Raw genomic sequence first — 21,967 nt, 5'->3', positions numbered from 1 at the left:
ATTTCATTTTGCTACTGAAATATAGCTTTCCTGAGTTCTTATTCTTCTGTTCTGTAGTGTGATTGAAGGAAACAGTTTTTAAAAAGTCGTGTTAGGAGAAATGAAATTAAATGCTACCTCTGCAGGTGCAGGCGTTAGACGTGGAAGTACCAAGGAATGCGTGCACGCTATCTACAGTTAAATGCCTCACAACCTTCTTCCTCTCAATCTTTGCCTTTTTTTTTTTTTTTAAACCTGCCTATGGAGCCAAATCTCAGTGCTTTGCAAGTGGTGATGATACAGAGCAAATGTTTAGCAGCTGGTTTATTGGAAGTCACTTAATAAAATTGTTTGTTTACATAAGAAACTAGCAGCACCTCTTTATTCCATTGCTTCTCTACCCCTCATCTGAACTTGTTTAAGAATCTTCTGGGGAAGAAAGAGGGGCTGAACTTCACAGAAACCAGCAAGGCCGCTCCTATCTACTAGCAGATTTGTATTTTTACAACAGTTTCTAAAGCACGCACATACAGTGTTCACAGTATTTTGTGATTTGTTTTAGATGGCAGACCAAAACGTTTCAAGGTCTGATCAACCAGAGGCACGTTGTGAAGGTGGTGCATGTAGATGTTCAATAAAACAGAGAAATGAAATGATTTACCTTTCTTTTCACGTATATGCTTGTGTACCTGCACCTGTTTTTTCTGGGAATCCTTGACATGAGAATCAAGGAAAAGTTGGGTTTTCTTTGGGGATGGTGCTGTGGAGTTTCCTCCCTGTCAATTTAAAAAGACTCGTTTCATTGCTTTTTGTTATTCCCAGTATGATAGCTGTGTCAGGTCTATATACCTCCACGTGCTGATGCTAGACTACAATTTTTAGGGACTTTGTCAAGTGTGGTTCAATGATACTAATTTATATTTTAAATTTCAATTTTTGTGTATAGTACAGTTACTACTACTGCAAGATTTAGTCTCATAGAAAGTATCTGATTAAAATGCATTTGCACTTGTATTTCCTAAAACAAGTTGGAAAAATACTGTTTTGGGAAGAAAATAACAATTATTTTTTTTGTACCACTTTCCTTGAATCCTTAGTCACCTCTCTATTCAGAGGGCTTAGACTTGTCATCTGGTATGGTTTGCCAGTCCTTTGGTGGTTCTGGATCATTTGTTCCCTACCTGACATCCTCACAAGATATATGGCACAACGGAGCTGGGGCTCGTCTCAGGCTTGTCCTGCAGTTTTAAACTTAGTACTCATACTTGCAAAGCCTTAGGAGAATGGCTTTGACATCACACGTGCTCAAAAGCAGAAGCTGGTGTCAGTACGTTCTGCGAGAAGAAATCTAATTGTAATTGTTCTGCAACTTCAGGCCGAGTCCCTGACGAAGGGCTCCCTGGGTCGCAGCTACGAGTTTCAGTACGTTCCCATCTCTCGTTTTCACTTCTGCAGGGCTTCCATCTGGGTTGGACTGTGGTGCCCTGGAATGATTTGAGTTTACGTGATCCTGTTATCATGCTGCCCTGAGTATTCTTTTTTTGGGTTGTTTTTTTTTTTTTTTTTTTTGTTCTGAGACTGCTTGTCCGCCTCCAGCAGGCGTTCTGCCTGGTGTGTTCCACAGTGCCCCTGTACTGGTGAGATGGGGACGAGACAAAAATGGGAACAGGACAAGATGGTCCCTTGCAGAAGCTGTTCTACTTTTTCCTGCAGCGATGGCTGTGTAATGACTCAGTTTTCATTGTATAGTTTTCTTTGATATACAAAGAGAAGGCCCAGATTTGTTTGGTCTGAAAGGCTCTTTTTGCTTGGTTCAGAATATGTAAAAATGTATCAAATTTTAGCACCAGAAGTTTTATGTAAGGGTCTTTTAGTCCTTGAGATTAATAATGTCTTGCAAAATTCCCATGGAATTTATTTAACTTTTTTCTCTGTATTATAGTAAAAGGGACAATGCAAAAGAAATGAGGGTACATAAATCTGAGAGAAATAAATGGTATACATAACGTTTCTGAGCTAATAGAGGGGAAACAGATGAAGGCAAGGGTAAATAAAACCATGAAGAAAGGTGGCAGAAAGAGATAGAATAAATAGCAGTGAATAGAATTTAATTTTGTTTTGCAGGTTACAATTGCATAACTTTGTATTTGCTATTATGTTGGATTCCATCATACAAAAAAAAGTTAAATTTGGACTTTTGAAATATACAGAAATTGTATTTTTAAAAACCTGTGAGTTACAGTGGATTTTGAGAGTTTAATGATACCAAACCCTTTCAGAACTTTTTTTTTAAATAGCTGCTTCTTCAAAATACTATTGTATGGATTGTATTGTATGGACTTCCTGTAGGGGTAGGTGTCGTAAATGCCATGGCACACAGAACAATACGACCGCATGATAATCATCAATACAATGAGAGATGAAGAAATAAATGGAGTTGATAGCTTTAACCACAAGTTGATTTTTTTTTTCCTTTCTTGCTTCTCTAAGTTGAATCCAGATTCTGAATAATTGCTTGTTGTTAATATTTTTAGGATAATTGCCTAAGTGTAGCTGTTTTCCTGTAGTTAATTCCATTTTTCCTTGAAAATGAAGTATTTGTGTGTGGAGGAATTCTTGTAGGAATGGAAAAGCTATTACTGTTTAAAGCCGGAAATAATTAAAGAAATATGAGAAGGCATTGTCTTTAATTCCAAATGTTGCAATAAAGAACATTGTTAAGAGTTTATACTCATGTTCGTTGTGTTCATCGTTCTCTTTTATTAAAATGCTTAGTGTTGTCTTGTTACAACAGTTGCAATATGATGAAAAAAGCAAAATTTGATTTAAAACCAGCGGTAATGTTAAGTGGCTGAAGAGTTTGCATATAATTTTGCTCTTTAAAACAGGGCTGTGTGGTGGGTTTTTTTTTTTGTTGTTGGATTGTTGTTTTTTTTTCCCCCTCCTCTAAGAATCAGTGGAAAAACAGCCAGCTGTTCTCCACTTGGTGCTCTGCTTGAGCATCTGAAACCTTTTAGAGCAAAACCAGTCAAAGTTTCCAGCATATTGTAAACATTCCTTTAGCCCTAGTGAACATGCTGACATAACCCTCGCTCTAGGAGACACAATGTAAAGTATGAACAGAGGACAAAAAAATGCGGTAGCTTTATTTAATAGTCTCACTTAAAAGAAAAAATAAAGTGTTCTATTAACTATTTACAGCCTTTCATTTTTCTTTCACCAGTTTCTCTGGAGACCTACTGGCAATAATGAAATATGTATTTAAAGGAAAGCTCCAGTTGTACAAAAGAAAGTAACGGTTGATTTTTTAATCCTTGTCTATGGGACCGTTTTGTCCCTCAAGATGGTTATAGAGATATCATATGACATCTTTTTAATGATATCAACTTAAAAACCGCTTCAATTCAGGTGTATGAAATGGGAAGTATTGCCTCGTGAGACGAACAGCTTCAGCGTCTCATGCCCTGACACTTAGGTTAACTGCTGGAAATTGCTGTTCTGACAGTCAGTGTGGTTGAGGGCTATAGATTGTGACCTCACTAACTGAATACCAAAGTAGCTAACGCAAATGTCAGAATTGGTCCCTTAGTATTCCCAAAGGCTTCTCTCTCACGTCAGCGTACCTTTTAGATTCAGTGCAATATGTTTCAAGACTATTTAGTGCCCAAAACATTGACAAAATGATCAGTTGGCTGAAGAGCATCTTACAGATGATTGAACTGAAATACTGATCTGTAATAAGCATGAAATGTTTCAGGCTGTCACCTTTTTTGGGTCAGTTAAAAACTCTCTACAAAAATAGTACAAGGAGTGACTTTGTTCCTTTTGTTGTTATTGCTAGGCTTCAATTACACTTTGTAATTTTAAGTTCACTTTTACTTTTTACGTACTTTGTACAGCTTTCCTCCAGCTTTATCAACGACACAACCAACCTTCGTTGAGGAATTAAAGTTAATATTTCAAACAATGTTTTTATTGAAGGGGGAAAAAAAAGTAAAAATCCATGTCCACCGTATCAGCCTCTTAGAAGAAACTGATGAGCTGAGTAGATACTCATCATTCCTCAGGGTTGAGTTACTGTATTGTCCATTACAACATGGATATTATTAATCTGAATCCTAAACTATAATAGTACAATTACTTTAGCCATAAAAATAGTTACCTTAAATATGTAGAATGACAGAATGAATACAGTATCCTTGTACCTCCTTGTCTAGGTCAGTGATATGGTTGCTTTTTGGATTCTTTACTTATTCGAAACTGGTATTTGATGGTGTAGCCATGATTGTTTAAGGCTAGAAGAGACATTGGTAGGATATAATTTATTTTATGAAGGGCTTTTTGACCCAAGGTGTTTTTATCAGCACCTCTTTGAAATAATAAACCTGGCATGCTTTAAGCTGAACTGATTAGTTTGGTGTTTCATGTAGAATTCTGTATTGGAAAAATTGGAGACAGTCTTAGTTCTGTTATTTCATCCTCATTGTCTTTGATTTGCCAACCACTGTTGGCTCTGTCACTCATAACACATCTCGGGCTGTTCTTCGTTAGTGTTAAGTGATTCTTCTTGCCTGGCTCTCCTCCTCTGCTCGGTGATCTTTCCCATAGTTTGTCCTTCAGATGGTTTATTTTATTCGCCCTCCAGCTTTCTGTGCCACAGCGCTCTTCTCTGATCCCTATCTTTTCCTTCTGTGCAGCTCCTCTCTGGGTATCTCATGAATCTATTTACTATCTGTGCTGCTGACTTCCTGGTCCACCTTTTAATTACAGTCTTGTCTCCTTTTATCTAAGCCATTATCTACACCTGTCTCTCTAATTCTCCCCTCCCTGCTCTCCTTGTTGAGGTTTAGCTGTCATCTCAGCATGTAAAAGCCATGACGATTAATCTCTGTTCTAATCCTCCTCTCTTGATAACCAAGCCTCTGTGGCCTTTCATATATGTGGTGTATCTAAATCTTGGAGACAGTTTCTGCAGTGTTGAGCAAAATTATAACATTTTCCTTTCCAGCCACATTTACAACGCTTACCCAGCATTTTAACCCGCATCTCATTCATCATTGTGCAGTTGCTGTTTTTATTCTGTTTGCATAGCACCTAGCACAACAGAACCCTGTCATTATTATAATGAGAAATAGTTATAATAATTATTAGTGTGTTTAACTGATGTCTAGTTAATTTGTGAGCCATTAATTTTGAATGTAACTCATTATTCTTCTTATTTCACAGAAGTGTGATACTACACACGTGGAATATTATTTACTCTAAATTCGTTAACGGCTTTAAGTGGTGGTTTAGTTTGTTAATGTTATCTCATGATTTATTTAAAACATAAGTATATAGTTTAAAATAATAATCGTATTGTAAATATCATTCATTGTTACAGCTTCCTTGAAGGAATGCAGACCAGCTTTTTGATGTTAACATCTCAAATTATGCAAACTGTAAACAATTTATAAGTGGATTTGTGCTTTTTTTTCATAGAGACAAGCTCATCTTATACTTAAAATTAGGGAACAAAAGATAAAATCGTTCTCTACTTTATATTTTTGGTTTTATTTCTTTGAAATGATGAAACAAGTTAGAATGCTTTCTAACAACTTCGAAATATTAAAGTGCCCAGGGACAGGATAGGGATGATGTTTTGAAGGCAATAAATATTTCAGTTTCACATTTCAGTCTTTCTTCTTCATTCCTTTGATCTGGCTTTGGTTTAGTTATCATTCCGCTTGAATGACTTCACACTGTCTTTCTTCCTTTCCACACCAAAAAGAAGTGTTCTGCACATATTCCATATGTTTGGGCGCTCGCGTTGTAGGAGAGCCTTCGTTGTTCCTCGTTCGCTGGTAATAACGGCCCCTACAGTGCGATACTCCGACCGCAGCTAAGATGGGTACAGTTAGGCCAAATTTACACAGAAAGCTGTTACTTAACTGTCAGTATTTGTTGAAACTAGTAGGGCAGGAAAAGTAAAGTTGTTTTCTGTGCGTTTCAGAGCATTGGTATTACTACTGCAGCGTTTTTCTGTAGCGATAAACCAAACCAGTAACCCCTTCTTTCTACAAATAGATGGTACTTCAGACCTTAATACATTGTGTAGTTGAAAAAGTCCGTGTTCTGGAAATTAAATTAGAGGGGCTGTTGCCTGGAGTGGTTTTTTTAATGGTTATTGCACCCAGCTAAAAAGTGGCGTCATGGATCTTGCATTTAGCTATAAGTCGATAAACCGCTGCGTTCCTGTGGAGTCCTCTGAGCTCAGGACCAGGATAGTGGATTCACTTATATTTCCGGATACAAAATATTATGTACACATCTGTATACTGGATGGGTGCTCGTGTGTCTGTAGCTTATACACAAAAAATACTAAGGTAAATTTCCTGAATTTTGCTTTCACATGGAAAGATTTTGTATATTTTGATGAAAGTTACGATTTTGGCCACTCAGTATGCTGTGTATTATGTCGTCTAGCGAGTTGTCTTCTCCTTTGGGAACATGTGTTTATATTGTTTTTTTAATTCTAAATGGGCTATATGAATGGTGATAACTGATTTTGTTTCAACACAGATTAGTAAGAGAGTCATTTTTTTATTTCTTGTCAACAAATAAAAAGGGAAGCACTTTAGAAACAAGCCCAGCAATATCCTTCTTCACCTGCCTTCCAGCAAGCGAAGAGTTTGCAGTTTGGGCAGTGAAGCATTTTTCCTTCAGGAGTATTAATATTTGGGGAGGAGAGGAAGGAACAGGCAAAGACGCGTGTAAGTACAGCCAATCTAAATACATAGGATCAGCACATATACGTAGTGCTGGATCATCAGGGTAATGAGGAGGAGGAGAGCCTGGCCTTGCTGAGCAGATCACCGTTTGAAGATCTCTGCTTCATCGGTGGGGCAGGAGGCTCAGCCATTGCTCTGGTCTTCCCATACCTCAGCCTTGCAAAGCAAGATTCATTTTTATCTGCAGGCATAAACCCAGAGTCATAGTAGCCTGTGATAGACTTAGACTTAGGAGATGAAGCCTCTCCCTCTCGTGGAGTCCTTCAGAGTCGAAGTTTCAGGAGCTTGTTCAGTGGCAAAATGTATCCTTACCATAGAAATTCCTCGCTCTGTTTTTGTGCTCCACTAAACTCAGGAGACAGTGGTCTGCTTGGACACGAGTGGGTTTTCACTGCTGCCAGCAGTATTTGAAAACCTGGCAAAGAATTTGCATATTTGTGAATTAAGGCCTGGTATAATCTTTATAAGAAAACATCAGGATTTTCACAATCTAGTTATTTTTCATATCCCTGAAAAGCTCTCTAAACCGTGCGCTTGTGTGCAGATTTGCTAATGGGATGTGAGACTCCCTGTCCACAGAAGTTGTCCACCTGTAGCTTGTGGAGGTACACATTGTGTACACGTGTGTGCTTACGTGCACTCTGAAATGTTTGAATTTGTTGAAGAGGCTGTGAACGAGGCAGGTGCATCTCCTGTTGTTGTTTGCTGTTGGTGAGCCCCTTTCCGTACAGGGGTTGGTGAGAACCCTGCGAGTGACGATGCTGGTTCATTCTACGTTTGCTGGGACATCCTGAGTTTATTTAACCTCCCTTGTAAATCACTGGATTGCCCTGTGTTTCATTAACTTGACTTGCAATGCTGTAATGTCTTACCGTGCCTAGTTGTTACCTCTTGGAAGACGTTTTACGAAGCGAAGAAAATATTTATGATTAAGCATGAAGAGGAAGTAAGAAAGATGTTTGTATTTTCCATTTATCAGTCCACTTCAGAGTGCTGCCTTCTGAAATTGCAATTCTGGACTTCACAGTCAACTTTTCACTGAGATGGTTTGCTGTGTAAGATTGCTAATTCTGTTGCCATATTCTTTATACACTGAAACAAGAGGAATTTGCTGCTTTTTAAATTGGGGCCAAAGAGTAAATTCACCCTATTTTTACATTCAAGCTGGCTCAGCTTTAGGGGATTGAAGTGATGTAATTGTATTGTATTCGGCCCCACAACTAGTCCAACTGAAGAAAATAATCTTCAAAGTGAATATTTTAGTGCTTCATGCAAGGCACATTGCTCAGTGTCTTGGGAAAAAAAAAAAGTAAAGCTTTTCTTATATTTGTGAACCATGGTCCATTGTTGTACATGGTTTCTAAGCTTCTGTACAAATCTGAACTGCACAAAAAATAGAGAGCTAGCTCCCGCATCCTTAAAAACCGAAGTTTTATTCCTGGTTATAATGAGATATTGCATCTATTCATGAGATTAAGTACATAAAAGAAAGGAAGGTGCATAAAACCAGATTCCTAAAAGTTTACATCATAATATTTCAAAATAAAAATACATTCCTCAGGAAGAAGATGCATAAATTTGGAGGCTCACTAGCAGCACAAAGACTGATATTTTGCCCTTTTACGTTTAGATTTGTTCCATTTCCATCTGACTGGACCAAAAATGTTGTTCCAAGTGTCTCTTGACATTTATCAATGTGGATATGTTTGAACAAGCTTTGGGTTTTGGTTTTGTTTCCAGCGTGCATTGGAAGTATTAGATGTATTTTATGGGGAGGGAGATTTGTTACCCAGTGCCCATAACTGAATTCAGGATCTCTGAGAGGAGTTGAGGTTTTCCCCTCTCGGTGTTTCCTCCAAGGTGATGTGTGGGTAGTGCTCTGCCGGTGAACCGCGCTGCTGCCCCGTCCCACCTTCTCCTCCAGGGTGCTGAGCCGTGCGCACGTCTCGGGGAATAGTTCATCCTCTTCCGTGTTCTTTCCTGTGAACTGCTGGTAGGTTTTGCTGTGGGAGAGGGGAACGACGTGCTCACCGTAATTCTGTATCAGACAGCTATTAACTTAAAAATTTTTATATTCAGCAGCTCCCTGGTACCTGGGTTTCAGGGGGATAAGTGAGCCAAATGCCTTTGCAGCTCGAGCCGATGCATAACTAACTCCTCAGACAGTTCATATCGCTTTTAGCTCTGGAGGCGTCATTGCTGTGCCCGTTCTGAGAAATGTCTGAGGATTTTTGTACTTGCAATTTTTGATCTTTTGCGTCCCCTGTAGTAGAAATGTAAATCCTAAATGATCTTTTTTGCCAGTTGAATTTAGACAAGGGGAAAAAAAAAAAATCTTGATTTTTGGTGTTGGTTTTTTGTTTTCTGTGTAATTTTTATTGTCTTGTTAAGTGAATGGAGAATATGATAACTTAGATTAATATAGATATGCTTCCCCCTCAAAGGAGTTTAGAAAATAGAATTGCTGTGACAGTAGAAATAAAGCATAGCTTTAGGTGACAGCATAGCTCTCTAGCAAATTTGAAGAAAATTTGCACATGCTCCTCTATGAACACAAAGCTGAAAGCACTAAACAATTATTGCCAAAAATGCGATACAGGATTTTGTTCTGCTTAGCTCCAGTTTCTGCTGGGTAAGAAGGGAAAACAGCAGTCTCCTTATGTCTCAGTTATTCCACCAGCTGTGAGGAAGGTACCAAAATCAAATATTCTTTTTTAAATATGCATAATGAAAAAAGCTATAAAAGTAAACAGTCATACACTTAGGGCTTGTGGCATTTCTTTGATCTCTTTGCTAATGGAATTACCCTGCTCTCCTACACTGCAAACGGGCACTTTGTGAAGATGTAGGATTACGTTCTTTGTCCCATTGTCAAAGTCTGGTATGAAAACCACAGAAGAGGATGTGAATGCTGTAACTTTGGGATTGGCAGTTCCTGACCTTTACAAAAGCCTTGCTCGGTGCTGTAATAGCTAGTTCGGTGCTGGCAAGGTGACAGACTAGATGAATTAGCTGGTCTTTTCCGTCTCTTATGTGTCAGATTCTTTGTTTTATATGGAAATAATTTCTGTCAAAATGGGAAATTTATCATGAGGTACTTCCTCTGCCTGTAAAATGAAAATGTCAACCACAGGTCTGTTTGAATGTGTCTTCTGTTACAAACCGCCGGCGGAGCCAGCTTTGTCCATTGATACCTCCATTGTGTTCCCGTGTTTTAACACACAATCAGGCAACTCCGCTGACCTGCGGTAATAGAAACCGGTACTAGAGAGTTAACAACGCTGCCTGATTGTCTTCTGTGTGAAGAATCACGTCAGAATTTCTCAAATATTTAGAGGTTATCAGGTATTTTTGTCTGTGGTGTGCCAATATGCTGGATGTGTCTATTTTTAGGTATGTGTATATATGTGCGCATCTATGTACATAAAACATTATACATGCATTACTATTGATAGACTATGGTGTCTTAAGAAACCCAAACCAATTTCTATGTGTATCAACTTTAATATGTCAAATAGCATAGGCTGTTAATACGAAATATCTTTGCATAAAGATTTAACATCTGTCATTACTTTAAAGGCTGAATAGATATTACAGCATTATGGGTTTCTAATAGATTAAGAAGGTACCATATGTCACGCGTTACCCTGCTTTGCATTTTGATATATGTCAAGCAGTGAATAATCCTACATCTTGTCTGAGCAAAGATGGCACCGGGATAATTTTTTGTGTTTGTTTTTAATGGGAGAAGGCGATCGTGCTAAAAGGAATTCACTTAAATATTGGAGGGGCAATATACTTTTAAAGGTGAGATAAAAAAAAAAGAGGTTACACAGCGGGTAGTTGAATACGGAGGTGTCGTCGTAAGCCGTGAACGCTGTGTTTAGGTGTGCGAAATTCAGTAAGAGAAAGCGAAAATAACTCTAGCCTTCTCTTCCCTTCTTCAAAGTATTGCTAAGGGAAGTTTGGCAGAAGCTGGGACAGGAAATTGAAATCTGAATACTATTTTAAACTGATAGGGTTAAAGGCCTCTCTTTTACACTAGCACACTTGTTCTTTTATTTGATACTTGAACTCTGAAAATTTTCTGTGACTTTCTAGGGAGAAGGAGGAGCAGCTGACTCGGGTGACAGAGGTACAGAGGCTGCAGGCCCAGCAGGCAGATGCTGCCCTGGAGGAGTTTAAGCGGCAGGTGGAGCTGAACTCAGAAAAAGTCTATGCTGAAATGAAACAGCAGGTGAGAAGGTCACAATGCCAGCCTTTCTGAAACTCTGTCTCAGTAGGATAGCATATTCTGATCTTATAATGCCAGAAACATGCTTCACTTGAGAGTGCTACATCAAAATCTTTCACAATGTAGTGTCTTTGCTAGCAAGTCTAAAAGGGATGGTAGCAGCTGTTTCATCTTTCTAACAAAGCCAGAATTGTCATTGTTATAAAGATAGCTGCGGTTGTGATACTGATTAGGGATTTTTCCGGAGTGCGAGTATAAAGTGTTAGTTTATACACCCCTATGGAACAGCGTTTGTAATTTTCCACTTAAATGCGTGTCTCTTCCTACTCTTTTCGGAACGACTCTGTCTTCCGTTAATGAGGTCTTGTAATCAGTTTGAGCCTAAACAGGGGCAGGGCCACTGTGGCTGCCGGCAGTCATGGGCAGAGGACAGAAAAATCTGGTTTTCTGTCCCTGAAAATTAGTAGCAGGAACTTATGTAAAAAGATTTTAGCGTCTTAAATTCCTTATGGAGCAAATGATAGTTAAACCATTGTCCCTGGGATTTTACAAATGCAGCACGGTGAGTAAAATAAGGACCAAGCGACAGGTGATCAAAGAGAAGGGAAGAGAAGGCAATAGTTCCTTAACTTGCTCATGTGGTCGAAACCTCAATACATAACTTGAGCTTGTAATTCTACCAGCCCACATACTCAGTTTTCCAACCTCACGTATCATAGCCAAACCTCGCTGTTGACAGTAGGATGCTGCAGTCTGATACTCTAATGGATTTCTAAGGATGCTGGCTTATAATTTAACAAATTCTCTTTTTGTTGTTCTCATTAAGTTTTGGGATTTTTTTGGGAAAATCTTCAGTGAAAGGGAGAAATGAAGTAAGGCATTGCTGATATTTTTAAGACCTCTGCAGACAGCAAATAATAGAATTTGGAAATTAAGCAAGAGCAAACTCATAAAAGCAGCATTTCTTCTACACACTAGACCCATGAGGGCAATGTGACAAATCCTACAATTTTAATCCCACTTTTTCTGTGTCGTCAGACTCTCATCCAACTTCTTCATGATGACTTAAAATAATATTTCAGTTCTGCTTCAAAAGGGAGGTAGTCTAATTCTAGAAAGACTAATAATAGTTTCATTCACTTAGAAAAAAACCAAACCCCAGGAAACAAAACCAATACAAAACAAAAAAATGTGCAAAAGAATTTGGAAAAATTAATGCCAATTGTAATTTTAAAATTGCTGCAAATTTCTTTTAGAATACTGCTGTGTTCTGGGAAATTTTGAAAATAAATTTTGCTGTACTCCAAGAATAGCCATGGGGTTATTCTGTCCCTACTTGCATGATAAAATATAGAAAAGGGAAATGATATTGTACAATTGAGCAGTACTATTCTACAGGAACCAAGGTTCAAGGAAATACATCAGAGAAACACTACTTTTTTTTTGTGGTTAGGTGGAATGTATTGCTTATAAAGCAAAAACTGTAGTAGCTATAGCAACACTGTACTTCTAACTGCACCAGAAATAGTGGGCTCCTAAAACCATTTTTGGTGTGTGGTAAAGTTAATTATGAAGATAAGTACAATGGGGTCTGGCATTTTCAGTTCTTGTAATCAATATTTGATTCATTAGTTTGGCTCTGTGATAGTTTTTGCCATCTGCTTCCTATTCTGTTGAGCTTGTGATTATTGAGTCACCTGATGCCCATTGATGGGCGAGTAGTACATTTTTAACTGTAAGATCTGCATTTTTTCTAATAGCAACTAGCAAAAAGAGAAACAATACATAGACTGTCACGGTACTTTACATCTAGTGTTTCTTGGGTTTGGCAGATAAAGATCAAGAGCCCTCATTGCGCTTGTAGGAAATATATGAATTTGACCTTATGATTAAAGCACAAGTGCCAGTAGAGTTACAGCATCTTTGCCTATGTTTTTACTATTTCATTTTTTAGAATGTTTTCATTCTCTTAAAAATAAATATCCTTTAATAAAGTAACAAGATCTCTTATTTTTCTATTTTTTATGGAGCTGAGTAAAATATGGCTATGGACATGCAGTTTGAGTAAGTTTGGAGGCAGAGGAAATTATTCTGAAAATATTAATTGAAATCCCCTTTCTTAATAGCAGGTAGTAGCAGTGAGGTTCAAGAACTACTGGAAGGATAACTTGTTCCTTTCTATTCCATTTTTCCACTTTCTATCTGGCCAGCTATTCCCAGTTCTATGTCTTCCTCTCTTGCTGCAGTATGTTCCAATAAAATGCTTTTCCCACTCCGAGTACTGCCTTTTCTCTCTTTCCCTGGCTTAGAAGTGATGTCCAGGCCGATTGGCAAAGACATCTGTTGAGGACGGAGCACTCCCTCAGGCCAAACAGGATTTTGGCTTCTGGTTCAGGAATTCACGCGTTTCTTCTTTTGGTACAGCAGATGGGCTTGTGGCAGCGCTGGTCCTCCCGACAGCTACACCCCTCCTCTGTCTTTTTTAGGGAGACGGTTTATTCACTGCTTGTGTTGGGACCTAGATCTAAAAGTAATTGATGAGTATGTGCTGCAGCATTGTACCGTGTGTGTGCATATATATATATATATATTCCCCTGGAAACATGCCTGATGTACAGCTAACAGTTGTGCTTTTGATACAAAAGCCTTTGTTAATTGGGTTATGAAATTGCTTCCTTGATGCTGTGTGCTGGAATCTGTGGGACTCATTATTCATAGGCGATGACTATCTTCAGAGAACTTTACTTGCAGCCAAATAATTCTCTTTTAAGTTATTTTACTGATTTAATGTAAACTTACTTTAAATGTGCAGTTTGTGCACTGACTCACACATGATTTCCCTTGAATTTCCACAGGCAATATATTTTTAAGTGGAATATATTTGAGTCTTAAATATGTCTAGAAAAAATACTCACTTAATTTTGATGGGATATTTGTCACTGTCAAGTGAAAAATTGAGCCAATACTTTGTAATTGGGGAGTGGCATGGTGTAGGTGATCACTGTGTCCTTAAGTAATAATCCAGTATTCACTGAATATTAGTTTTCACTCCATACAAATAATATTCTTATCTGTCTCAGCAAGTTACATTTGTGTCTTTGATGGCTTGCAAACAACTGTAGAAACGTCAGGACGTTTCAAGCTATGCCTTTTTAAAAAAAATTAAATATTCCCTTTCTTTTACCATGTAGATGGAAAAGGTTGAAGCAGATCTAAGCAGATCAAAATCGCTCCGGGAAAAGCAATCCAAAGAATTCTCCTGGCAGTTGGAAGAGCTCAAGCAAAGATACGAGCAACAGGTCAGTCGGTGTGCTCCTTCGGGTGGAGGGGAGGAGGGACATCTTTTCCTGCTGATGTAGGTCAGTTCCTGTGGCAGGCTTAATCCTCTTCTCACTGTGCATTGCTGGTCTTTGCATAAAGACAAAATTTATAGGTACGCAGAGTTTATGCAGTGGGGGAGGGAGGGGGAAGAGTCCACATAGAAAATATTTTTGTTTCCTCTTTGTGATCCTTTGTACCTCTGGCTCTTTCCAATTGTTTCCCAGGCTCACAGGTGGCAACACCTATTTTCATAATGGCCAGATGAAATTATTTAATGTGTTATCTGTTTTTCTTCTTGTCAAGAAACAGCATTTTATTCATTTTATCATTTTTAACATGGGGAGTGTTCATATGAATGCTTGTTTTGGCCCACTGATAGTGATTTTCTTTATTGTAATGTAATTTCAGGGTTGGGAAATATTCAGGAAACATTTGGGTGGAGACAAGAAACTTGAATTCAGTAGTGTTGCAAAGTGTAAAGGGGAAAAACAGAAATAGAAGCAGACAAATTATTGCGTGATATAGGCTTGAGAGCTACGCAGCTGAAACGGCCCATCACACACTTGCGTAAGGTGGTACTTTGTCATGAAATAGTGGCGTGTGTTTGGTAACACCTGTTAAAGGATTAAAAATATTTTTTTTTATTACTTTATAGCAATGATACGGTTAGTCCATAAGCTTAAAGTTCTCTCTTATCAATGTTTTTGCGTGGATATAAGTTTACATTTCCACTTGGGAAATGCGGTTTCATTTCTGTTTATCTTCTGTGCTGGTGAGATGATGAAATACTGCCGTTGGGTTGTGGTACGAGACCTGCTCTGGTTCCTCTGGAAGGGACTTTTTCAAGTAATTAAGGAACGGGATCACTTTAGTAGGTGTTGAGAGAGACCTTCGCCTATGCTTGGCAGGAACAATAGTGTGTGTGCGTGGCTCTCAAGGTTTAGGTTTGAATAGAAGAGAGTTTGTTGGCTCAGATCAAAGTATTTTCCTTATCCTCACTCAGAATTGTCAACGTTCCTAATTGGGTTGTCACCTGACAAAGGGTGAGAAGCTGTCTGTGTAATAGTGAGAGATTTCTCCACAGGTGTTTTATTTTACTGGGTGATATTATATATGATTCTTGTATTTAGTGACTCAGGGATAGTCCAGGTTGCAGAGATATTGGGGGGGGGGGGGGTGTTTCATGGGTTTTGTCTTACAGATGACCTCATTTGCCAAAGGAAGAGTAAGAATTCTACCTGTCTGGTGTGATTTAGTATTATCTATGGAATAAAGGCTAGAAATCACAAATAGAGAACTACTATGCAATCATAACAATAGATTTTCTTCAAATTATTTATTCATGTGAAAGCCATTGTAATAATTGCTTGCATTAAAGGTGAGGCAGCTTGACGTTTCAATTAAAGGACGTACTGAAGGGAGGACGATGGGAAGTGTTGGGGTTAGTTGGGCCTTAAGGTGAATTTTTTTTTTATGGAATCTTATATTCACATCATTTTAGTGGTATGGTTGGTTCACTATTTTCTTTACAGTTCTCCTAATTTGTGGTGCATCTTTAAAGTCCAAAGTAAGCATTTATTTAAAGATTTTGTTCCCAGGTTTAGGAACATGATCTACAGAGATAAGTACTAATCTGCAGTTCATCAGATGGTATGACAATCCTATTCCTACCAACAAATTATTTTTTTTTTTGCTGTCAGTATACAGAGCAAGAGGTACCAAGCCACAGATACAATCTTCTGCCAAATAATCTGCTCGTTTTGCACACTAAAGGAAAACGATAATACCTAATAGTGCCATGGGTTATTTTTTATTTGTTTTCTTGTATCTTCCTGCCTATTACATTCAGACCTTCTGGAGACTGGATGAACACCACCCCCCCCCCCCCCCCCCCCCCCCCAACCCCAAGAAATGAATGTGATACATAAAACTGTTTTTGGTGAATCTTTTTACATTGGTATTCTTTAACAATGTTGATACTGTGGTAAACATCAGCGAAAGCTGATTTTCTACCAAGAGGAGTTGTTTACTGTGTCACTTTTATTTTATTTAGGATAACTACTTTTTGCTGTAAGAAAGAACAGCTCGACTTTATGAAACATCACTGAAACCCAAGGAAAGGGTTTCAGCACTAAAGAGCTAAAGAATGAGAGCCTCAGAAGAATTTTCAGAGGAATCCTGTTTAGGCCCTTTGTTAAATTTTATTTCTCTTCATACTTCATTTGGAATGTTCTTTGAAAGCTTGTGAACATGAAAAATATGTGACCCTTACTGCAGATTGCAATGGGTTATCATTGGAAATGGCATTCTTTTCGTACTGTCATTTCTGCAGAACAAAGCTCCTTCAGCCCGCTCGCAGGGCGGTATGAGCTCAGTGCTTCCTCTCTTAAAATTTCCTTTCAGTCCCAACTTCTGTTTTTCTGTATTACTCTCTATTTAGGCTTCTGAACTTCTAAACCATTTTTAAAGCAGACTTTTCCTTGCCTTGTTTTAGTGCGTATTTCTTTGGTTGTTACTTGGGGAGGAATAGACTGATTTCAGCTGTTTAACTAGAGCAGTAAATTAGAATTGGTGGTGCATTTCAGCAGGGCTCTAGCAGACATCCAGTCGGGAAATAGACACCCAACCAAAAAGCGGATACTTCAGCTACCCGAGAAACGTGGTAATTGCTTTGAGATGTTCTGCCTCAAGTGTCTGAATCTAATTGTGAAGTGGAATTTACACACAAAGGGAAGGAAAATTGGCCTGCAGATATATTTGGTGTAGGTTGCATGGTGAGTGGCAGAGGTAGCACTAACAGCACGCTGGACAATTCAGTTGCCCATAAATTTAATCAAGTTGGTAATGAAGAACCAAATGAACTGATGTGTTATCCAGTTCTCCAACCTGAGAAACGTCTTGGAAGCGTAGGAACTTGAGAGCTGTGGCTTTACCTCTCTGCTTTATGTGAAGGGTTGTCTGTGCTTCGCAGGACTCTCCTTGAATTTTGATTTCAAAGAGATTACGGGTGGGAACATGGACTGTTGGTTGTGGGGCTGAAAGACTGCTCTGTCTGCAGATTAGACATATGGATACATTATATATTGGTATTTCTCTTATATTTACAACAATAAATAACCTGATATATATTGATTTTTAAAATTATTATTTTCCTTGAAAAAGAATTAGGAAAAGCCCATACAAAACGATGGCTATTAATAATTTGTTAACTTTTCAAATGTGTTTGAATCCATTAATAAAGCAAGGAAGAAGTTTTGGATCTTGCAGTATTTGGTTTCAGCTGTCACGTGTCACTGCTGGTTCCAACTTCATCAGATTCAGTGCCACGTTCTTTTGAAGTATCCACTGAGAACACTTGTAGAGAGAAACTGGTGGCTTTTTTTTTCTTTAAATATACTTTAGCTCAACTTTGTTCTACTTGCAGCTGTTAGATTTGAAAGTATATTTTGAAGAAGAAAATAACTCCAGCAGCACCACAGTTCCTATCTGCTGGGAGCAGCTGCTCGCGGCACTTCAAAGCCAGTGGACACCACAGCGAAGGCCTCAGCCTTTCCTGCCTTTGAAATGGTTGCAGTATCTATAGTCGGGCTTTATGGCACCGTCAGCACAGGAAAAAAGGTTGTTTGGTTTTTTTGCACCCCCTCCTTTTTTTTTTTTCCTTGTTTTCTTTTTTTTTCTTTCTACTTTCTAATTACATCCTCAGTTTAACTCAAAATACCTGGGAAGCGTTTCTGCTGAAATCATTTTCCACAAGCGCAAATGTTTGTGAGAGCATGCACCAAAACTTTTCAGTAATGGATTTTAGGCAGGTAAATTTGACCAAACAGTTAATGAATTCACTTTTTTTTCCCCCCCATATCCATGCCAGTTGGGCAATTTCTGAGAGCACGTCTCTCGGGGCGAGCCGTGGTACCACGGCAGAGCGTCCACGCAGGGACGGTTCGCAGCAGAGTGAAGTACGTACTCACCTTCGTTTCAAGCAGACTGGTGTAAATTATCACGAATGGAACACTTCCAGTGAACTTTTGGAGATCTTAATGTTTAAATGGCATTAGCTTGTCCTTTAAAAAAAAAAAACCAAAACCCAAACAATAATAGATCACTATGATCACTGTTACACATGGCTTCTCTTCTGTAAATAGTTGCTGAAGTGCTATGACTGAGTGTGAAAAAATTGAGAAGCAAGATTAGTAAGAGAGCCAAAGTCTGTGAATTTTCATTTTCCTAGCAGGGAGAATGTGCTGTGAAAAAAAAAGCTGATGAATTATTGTGATAGCAGGATGGTGTTACTTGCTGAGTTCTGGACATGCTTCCTGAGATTAGATGCCAACCTGAGTGTATAAATAAGCCTTTTGTTTTGGTTCATCTTTTCTTTAACTGTGTTTATTCTATTTTAAAATAATAACTATTCATGTTTCCATAGCAAAGTGGAAAGTTGTTATGTGATAGCCGAAGGATCTCCCCATATCAGGAAATTCTTTCTTGGGCCATTTATTGTTGGGTTCTGACTTCTGTAAAACTTGTGAAGGAATAATTAGAGGAGTTGTCTTGTCGTATTTAGCCAAATAGGAAACAAACAGTACACCTTCAGAAATATTTTACTGGGTATTTAACAAAATACCGACTTTTAAGCAGGGAGCAAGACAAAGGTGTGGTTGAGCTTAAATATGCCTTTTATGTTAGAGAGAGGGAAAGTAGTGCAGAATCAGCTGGTTAAAAGTGCAAAAAGCAGCAAGGACAAGTATCTGAGGTAGTGCTGGGAAATTGTTCTTATTTTACAGTGTGCTGGAGCAGTGGAAAATATTATTAAGAAAAGAGGAAGAATATTCTTTAGATCTTGCTGTATGTCTAACTTTCTAGTGAGGTTAATTTAAAGGAGTGAAGTTCTCTGAGGTGAAATACGAATTTTATAATCGCAACCATTGTTTTTATACATAAATGTATATATTTAAGAACAAGCATCTTATTCAGTGCTAGCAGCGCCATTTAATATTAAGGTTCCAAGCACAGTCTCATACTCAGTTGCTTAAAAATATTCTAAAGTGTTATTTAGTTTAACATTTAATGGTTGGGCATCTCCCTTGCTAATTTTTAGCCGTTTAACTTTGTGCCAAGAGATTTCAGCAGTGTTTGGATGATTAAGGCTGTGATGACGATGTTTTGCTTTTGCTTAAAATTGTAGCAATAATTCCTTGAAATGCTGGAGGTAGGGTATTTTTGACCTGGATGTGCTTTTATCTGAAGGTAGGGTATTTTTGGCCTGGGTGTGTTTTTATGTTTTTTTTTCCCTTGAAGATCTACTCAAATGTATTTAGGTAATAAACATTGATTAATTCAGATGTTCAAGAGTTCAGCAGCTAAATGTTCTGAAGAGTCTCACTGAAAATTTCCATGTCCTCTCCGGGAAACAGAGCCAGAACAGTTTGTGTATGAGTGTGGTGTGAAGGCTGTGACCTCATGGGAGAGGGGAAAATACAGCATAGGAAAGGAATAGAATAAAAAGGGGGGATTAAGCATTAAACCAAAAAACTGCTCTGACTTGGGGATGGGACTTGGAAAGGATGCTCCTCAGGGAGCTGTTCTGTCCGTGAAAGGAATTTGTGAGTGGCCGTGCAAAGGCAGTGCAACGCAGCCTAGAGCTATTAGGCTGAGAAATGTCATTTCGTCCCGTGGATCGGGAGGGCTGGAGAGGCAAGTCCTGCAGAAGGTCAGTCAGAGGGGTGGTGCGGGCTGAAGGGTCCGTTGAGTGTGAGTTGGCTCCTCAGGAGCCAGCGTTCCTTATTCCCTCCTGCTCTAACCATGGTCGCTCTGCCTTCCTAAGGTACGAAGCGAGGAGGATGAAATGCTGCTTCTATTTTGGATGCATTGAGTTTATTTGGCATATTACTTTTAGCTCAATTGATCTTCCAGCTGGTGGTCTTGTCTTCAGAGCTGCTACGAACATTGTCAGTCCTATCGCAAGACACAATCACCACATGTGCACCTTAAACCCCGACTCCAGTGTCATGCTCAAGCCATCGGAGACACTCAGCCTGACACACTAATAGAGATAACAAGCTTAGCGTTCAGCTTGCTTTGTCCCTGTGCCTTTTCTCAGTTAGGAGTTCCTGCCACTGCGCTTATGTCCTAGCTTTTCTTCTGGCCTCATTCTTCCTTTTCTGTTTCTTCTAACTTCTTTTTGACTGCTCTGTTACCCACTCGAGTGAAGAAAACATTCGCAAGGACGTGCTTGAAATACAGGGTATTCCTCCGACCGACCAATGTTCCAGGCAGTTCGTAGCTGTACTTTAAACGGGCCGGTTATATTCAGAGATTCACGATCCATTTTTAGTATGCTGGTTTAGTTATAAGGACGCAGTCTTTGTAAAAAGCTTTGTTCCTCTCATCTTTGTCTATAGTCTAAGATAATTGAAATACACTCTGCGCTTGCATGAAGGCCAAATGAGCACGTTAGCAGAGGCTCTAAATTTTTCATGTCATCAGCAACAAGCTGCATAAATTTCATTTAATAAATTAATCTAGGATGCATAAATGTTTTCTTTGAACCATCCTAACGCAGAGATGAATGCCATTTGCACGGAGTATCTGAGGAATAGTTTCTTCAATCATCAACTTTTCACTTTATGGCTAAAACTCACAAATGGGAAAAGAATATGAATTTAACCTCCAAGTAAAGAGTGGGTGGAAATCTCGCTGTACCATTGCTGTTTACAGAATTGTTAACCAGACGGATGGGTATTTACACTGTCTCCTTCAGGCATCTAACTTGTGTGTGATTCAGAGTTAAAAGCCTGAGGTCCCTGTGTAGCCAACAGAACCAACTGTGGGGGGAGGCGATTCCAGGAACAGAAACTGGTGCCTGCGGTAAAGAGCCAGTCAGGCTGCGGACGCCTCTGAAGTCGGTTCTCAGTGTTCAAAGGAGGTCCTTGGATAAACTCTGAATCCCTAAACAAAGACTATGTACAGTAAATTCTCTACCAGAGCCTGCTACAAACAGGCGTTCGCAGTGACTCAGGGTACGTTAGTTTGAAGGAATATTTCTCTTTGCAGACCGCAGTGGCTTTCCTGGAGCAGGCGGGCTGGGGAGGGGAGTGGGACCTCCTGACCTTCATCACGGCGCCGAGTGTGATTGAATCATGGGGATGCGACTTCATTTCCAACATGGTGGTGATTTAAAAACAAATTTGCTCATGACAGGAGGATTGGGAAGATAGGAGGATTGAGGTGAGGTTTGTGCTGCCCATACTTTCAAAATATTAAAATTCTGTCAGGCCTTTCTAAGTAAAAATTTACGGATCGGGTATATAATTTTATATACGTAGTGATATCACTCAGGTATGTTGTTGTAGTGGGGAGCATAAATCAAACTGCAGTTTGGCCAATAGACCAGCTTGTCTCCTTTAGAGAATTTCTTGCAATTCTTAGTTTGCAGTTGAAATACAGTTATTAGTGGTTGATTATAAGGTAAAATATAACAGGAAACACAGTCATGCCAATTAAATTATTGCTGCCTGCAGTGAAATAGAAAGTAAAATGCATTCGCTATGCATGTACATTACCCTATATGTATTTGCTACGTCAGTGGTAATACATGGTTCTGCACTGATGTCTTTTTTGCTGTCCCATTTGCCCTCGGCTCATTACAGCCCTTTTATCTTGGGAG

At 38.9% G+C, this 21,967-nt stretch overlaps 1 protein-coding gene across 6 annotated transcripts in view; it reads left to right on the top strand.

The window, feature by feature from the left end:
• The window catches only part of CEP112 (centrosomal protein 112), a 172,143-nt gene that overhangs the window by 54,414 nt on the left and 95,762 nt on the right, over positions 1-21,967 (top strand). For all 6 annotated transcript variants that reach the window (XR_012838207.1, XM_075770279.1, XM_075770277.1 and 3 more), the window contains 2 exons: positions 10,851-10,986; positions 14,175-14,282. Coding sequence is in view for 5 of the 6 variants with exons in the window: in XM_075770279.1 (XP_075626394.1) it covers positions 10,851-10,986; positions 14,175-14,282 (244 nt within the window). In the remaining variant the exon portion in view is untranslated. The remainder of the gene's footprint in view (positions 1-10,850; positions 10,987-14,174; positions 14,283-21,967) is intronic.

This window comes from Balearica regulorum, chromosome 18 (genome assembly GCF_011004875.1).
Source record: "Balearica regulorum gibbericeps isolate bBalReg1 chromosome 18, bBalReg1.pri, whole genome shotgun sequence".
NCBI lineage: Eukaryota > Metazoa > Chordata > Aves > Gruiformes > Gruidae > Balearica > Balearica regulorum.
Note: the sequence above shows the minus strand (reverse complement) of the source record. Positions and strands in the feature narration are given on the sequence as shown.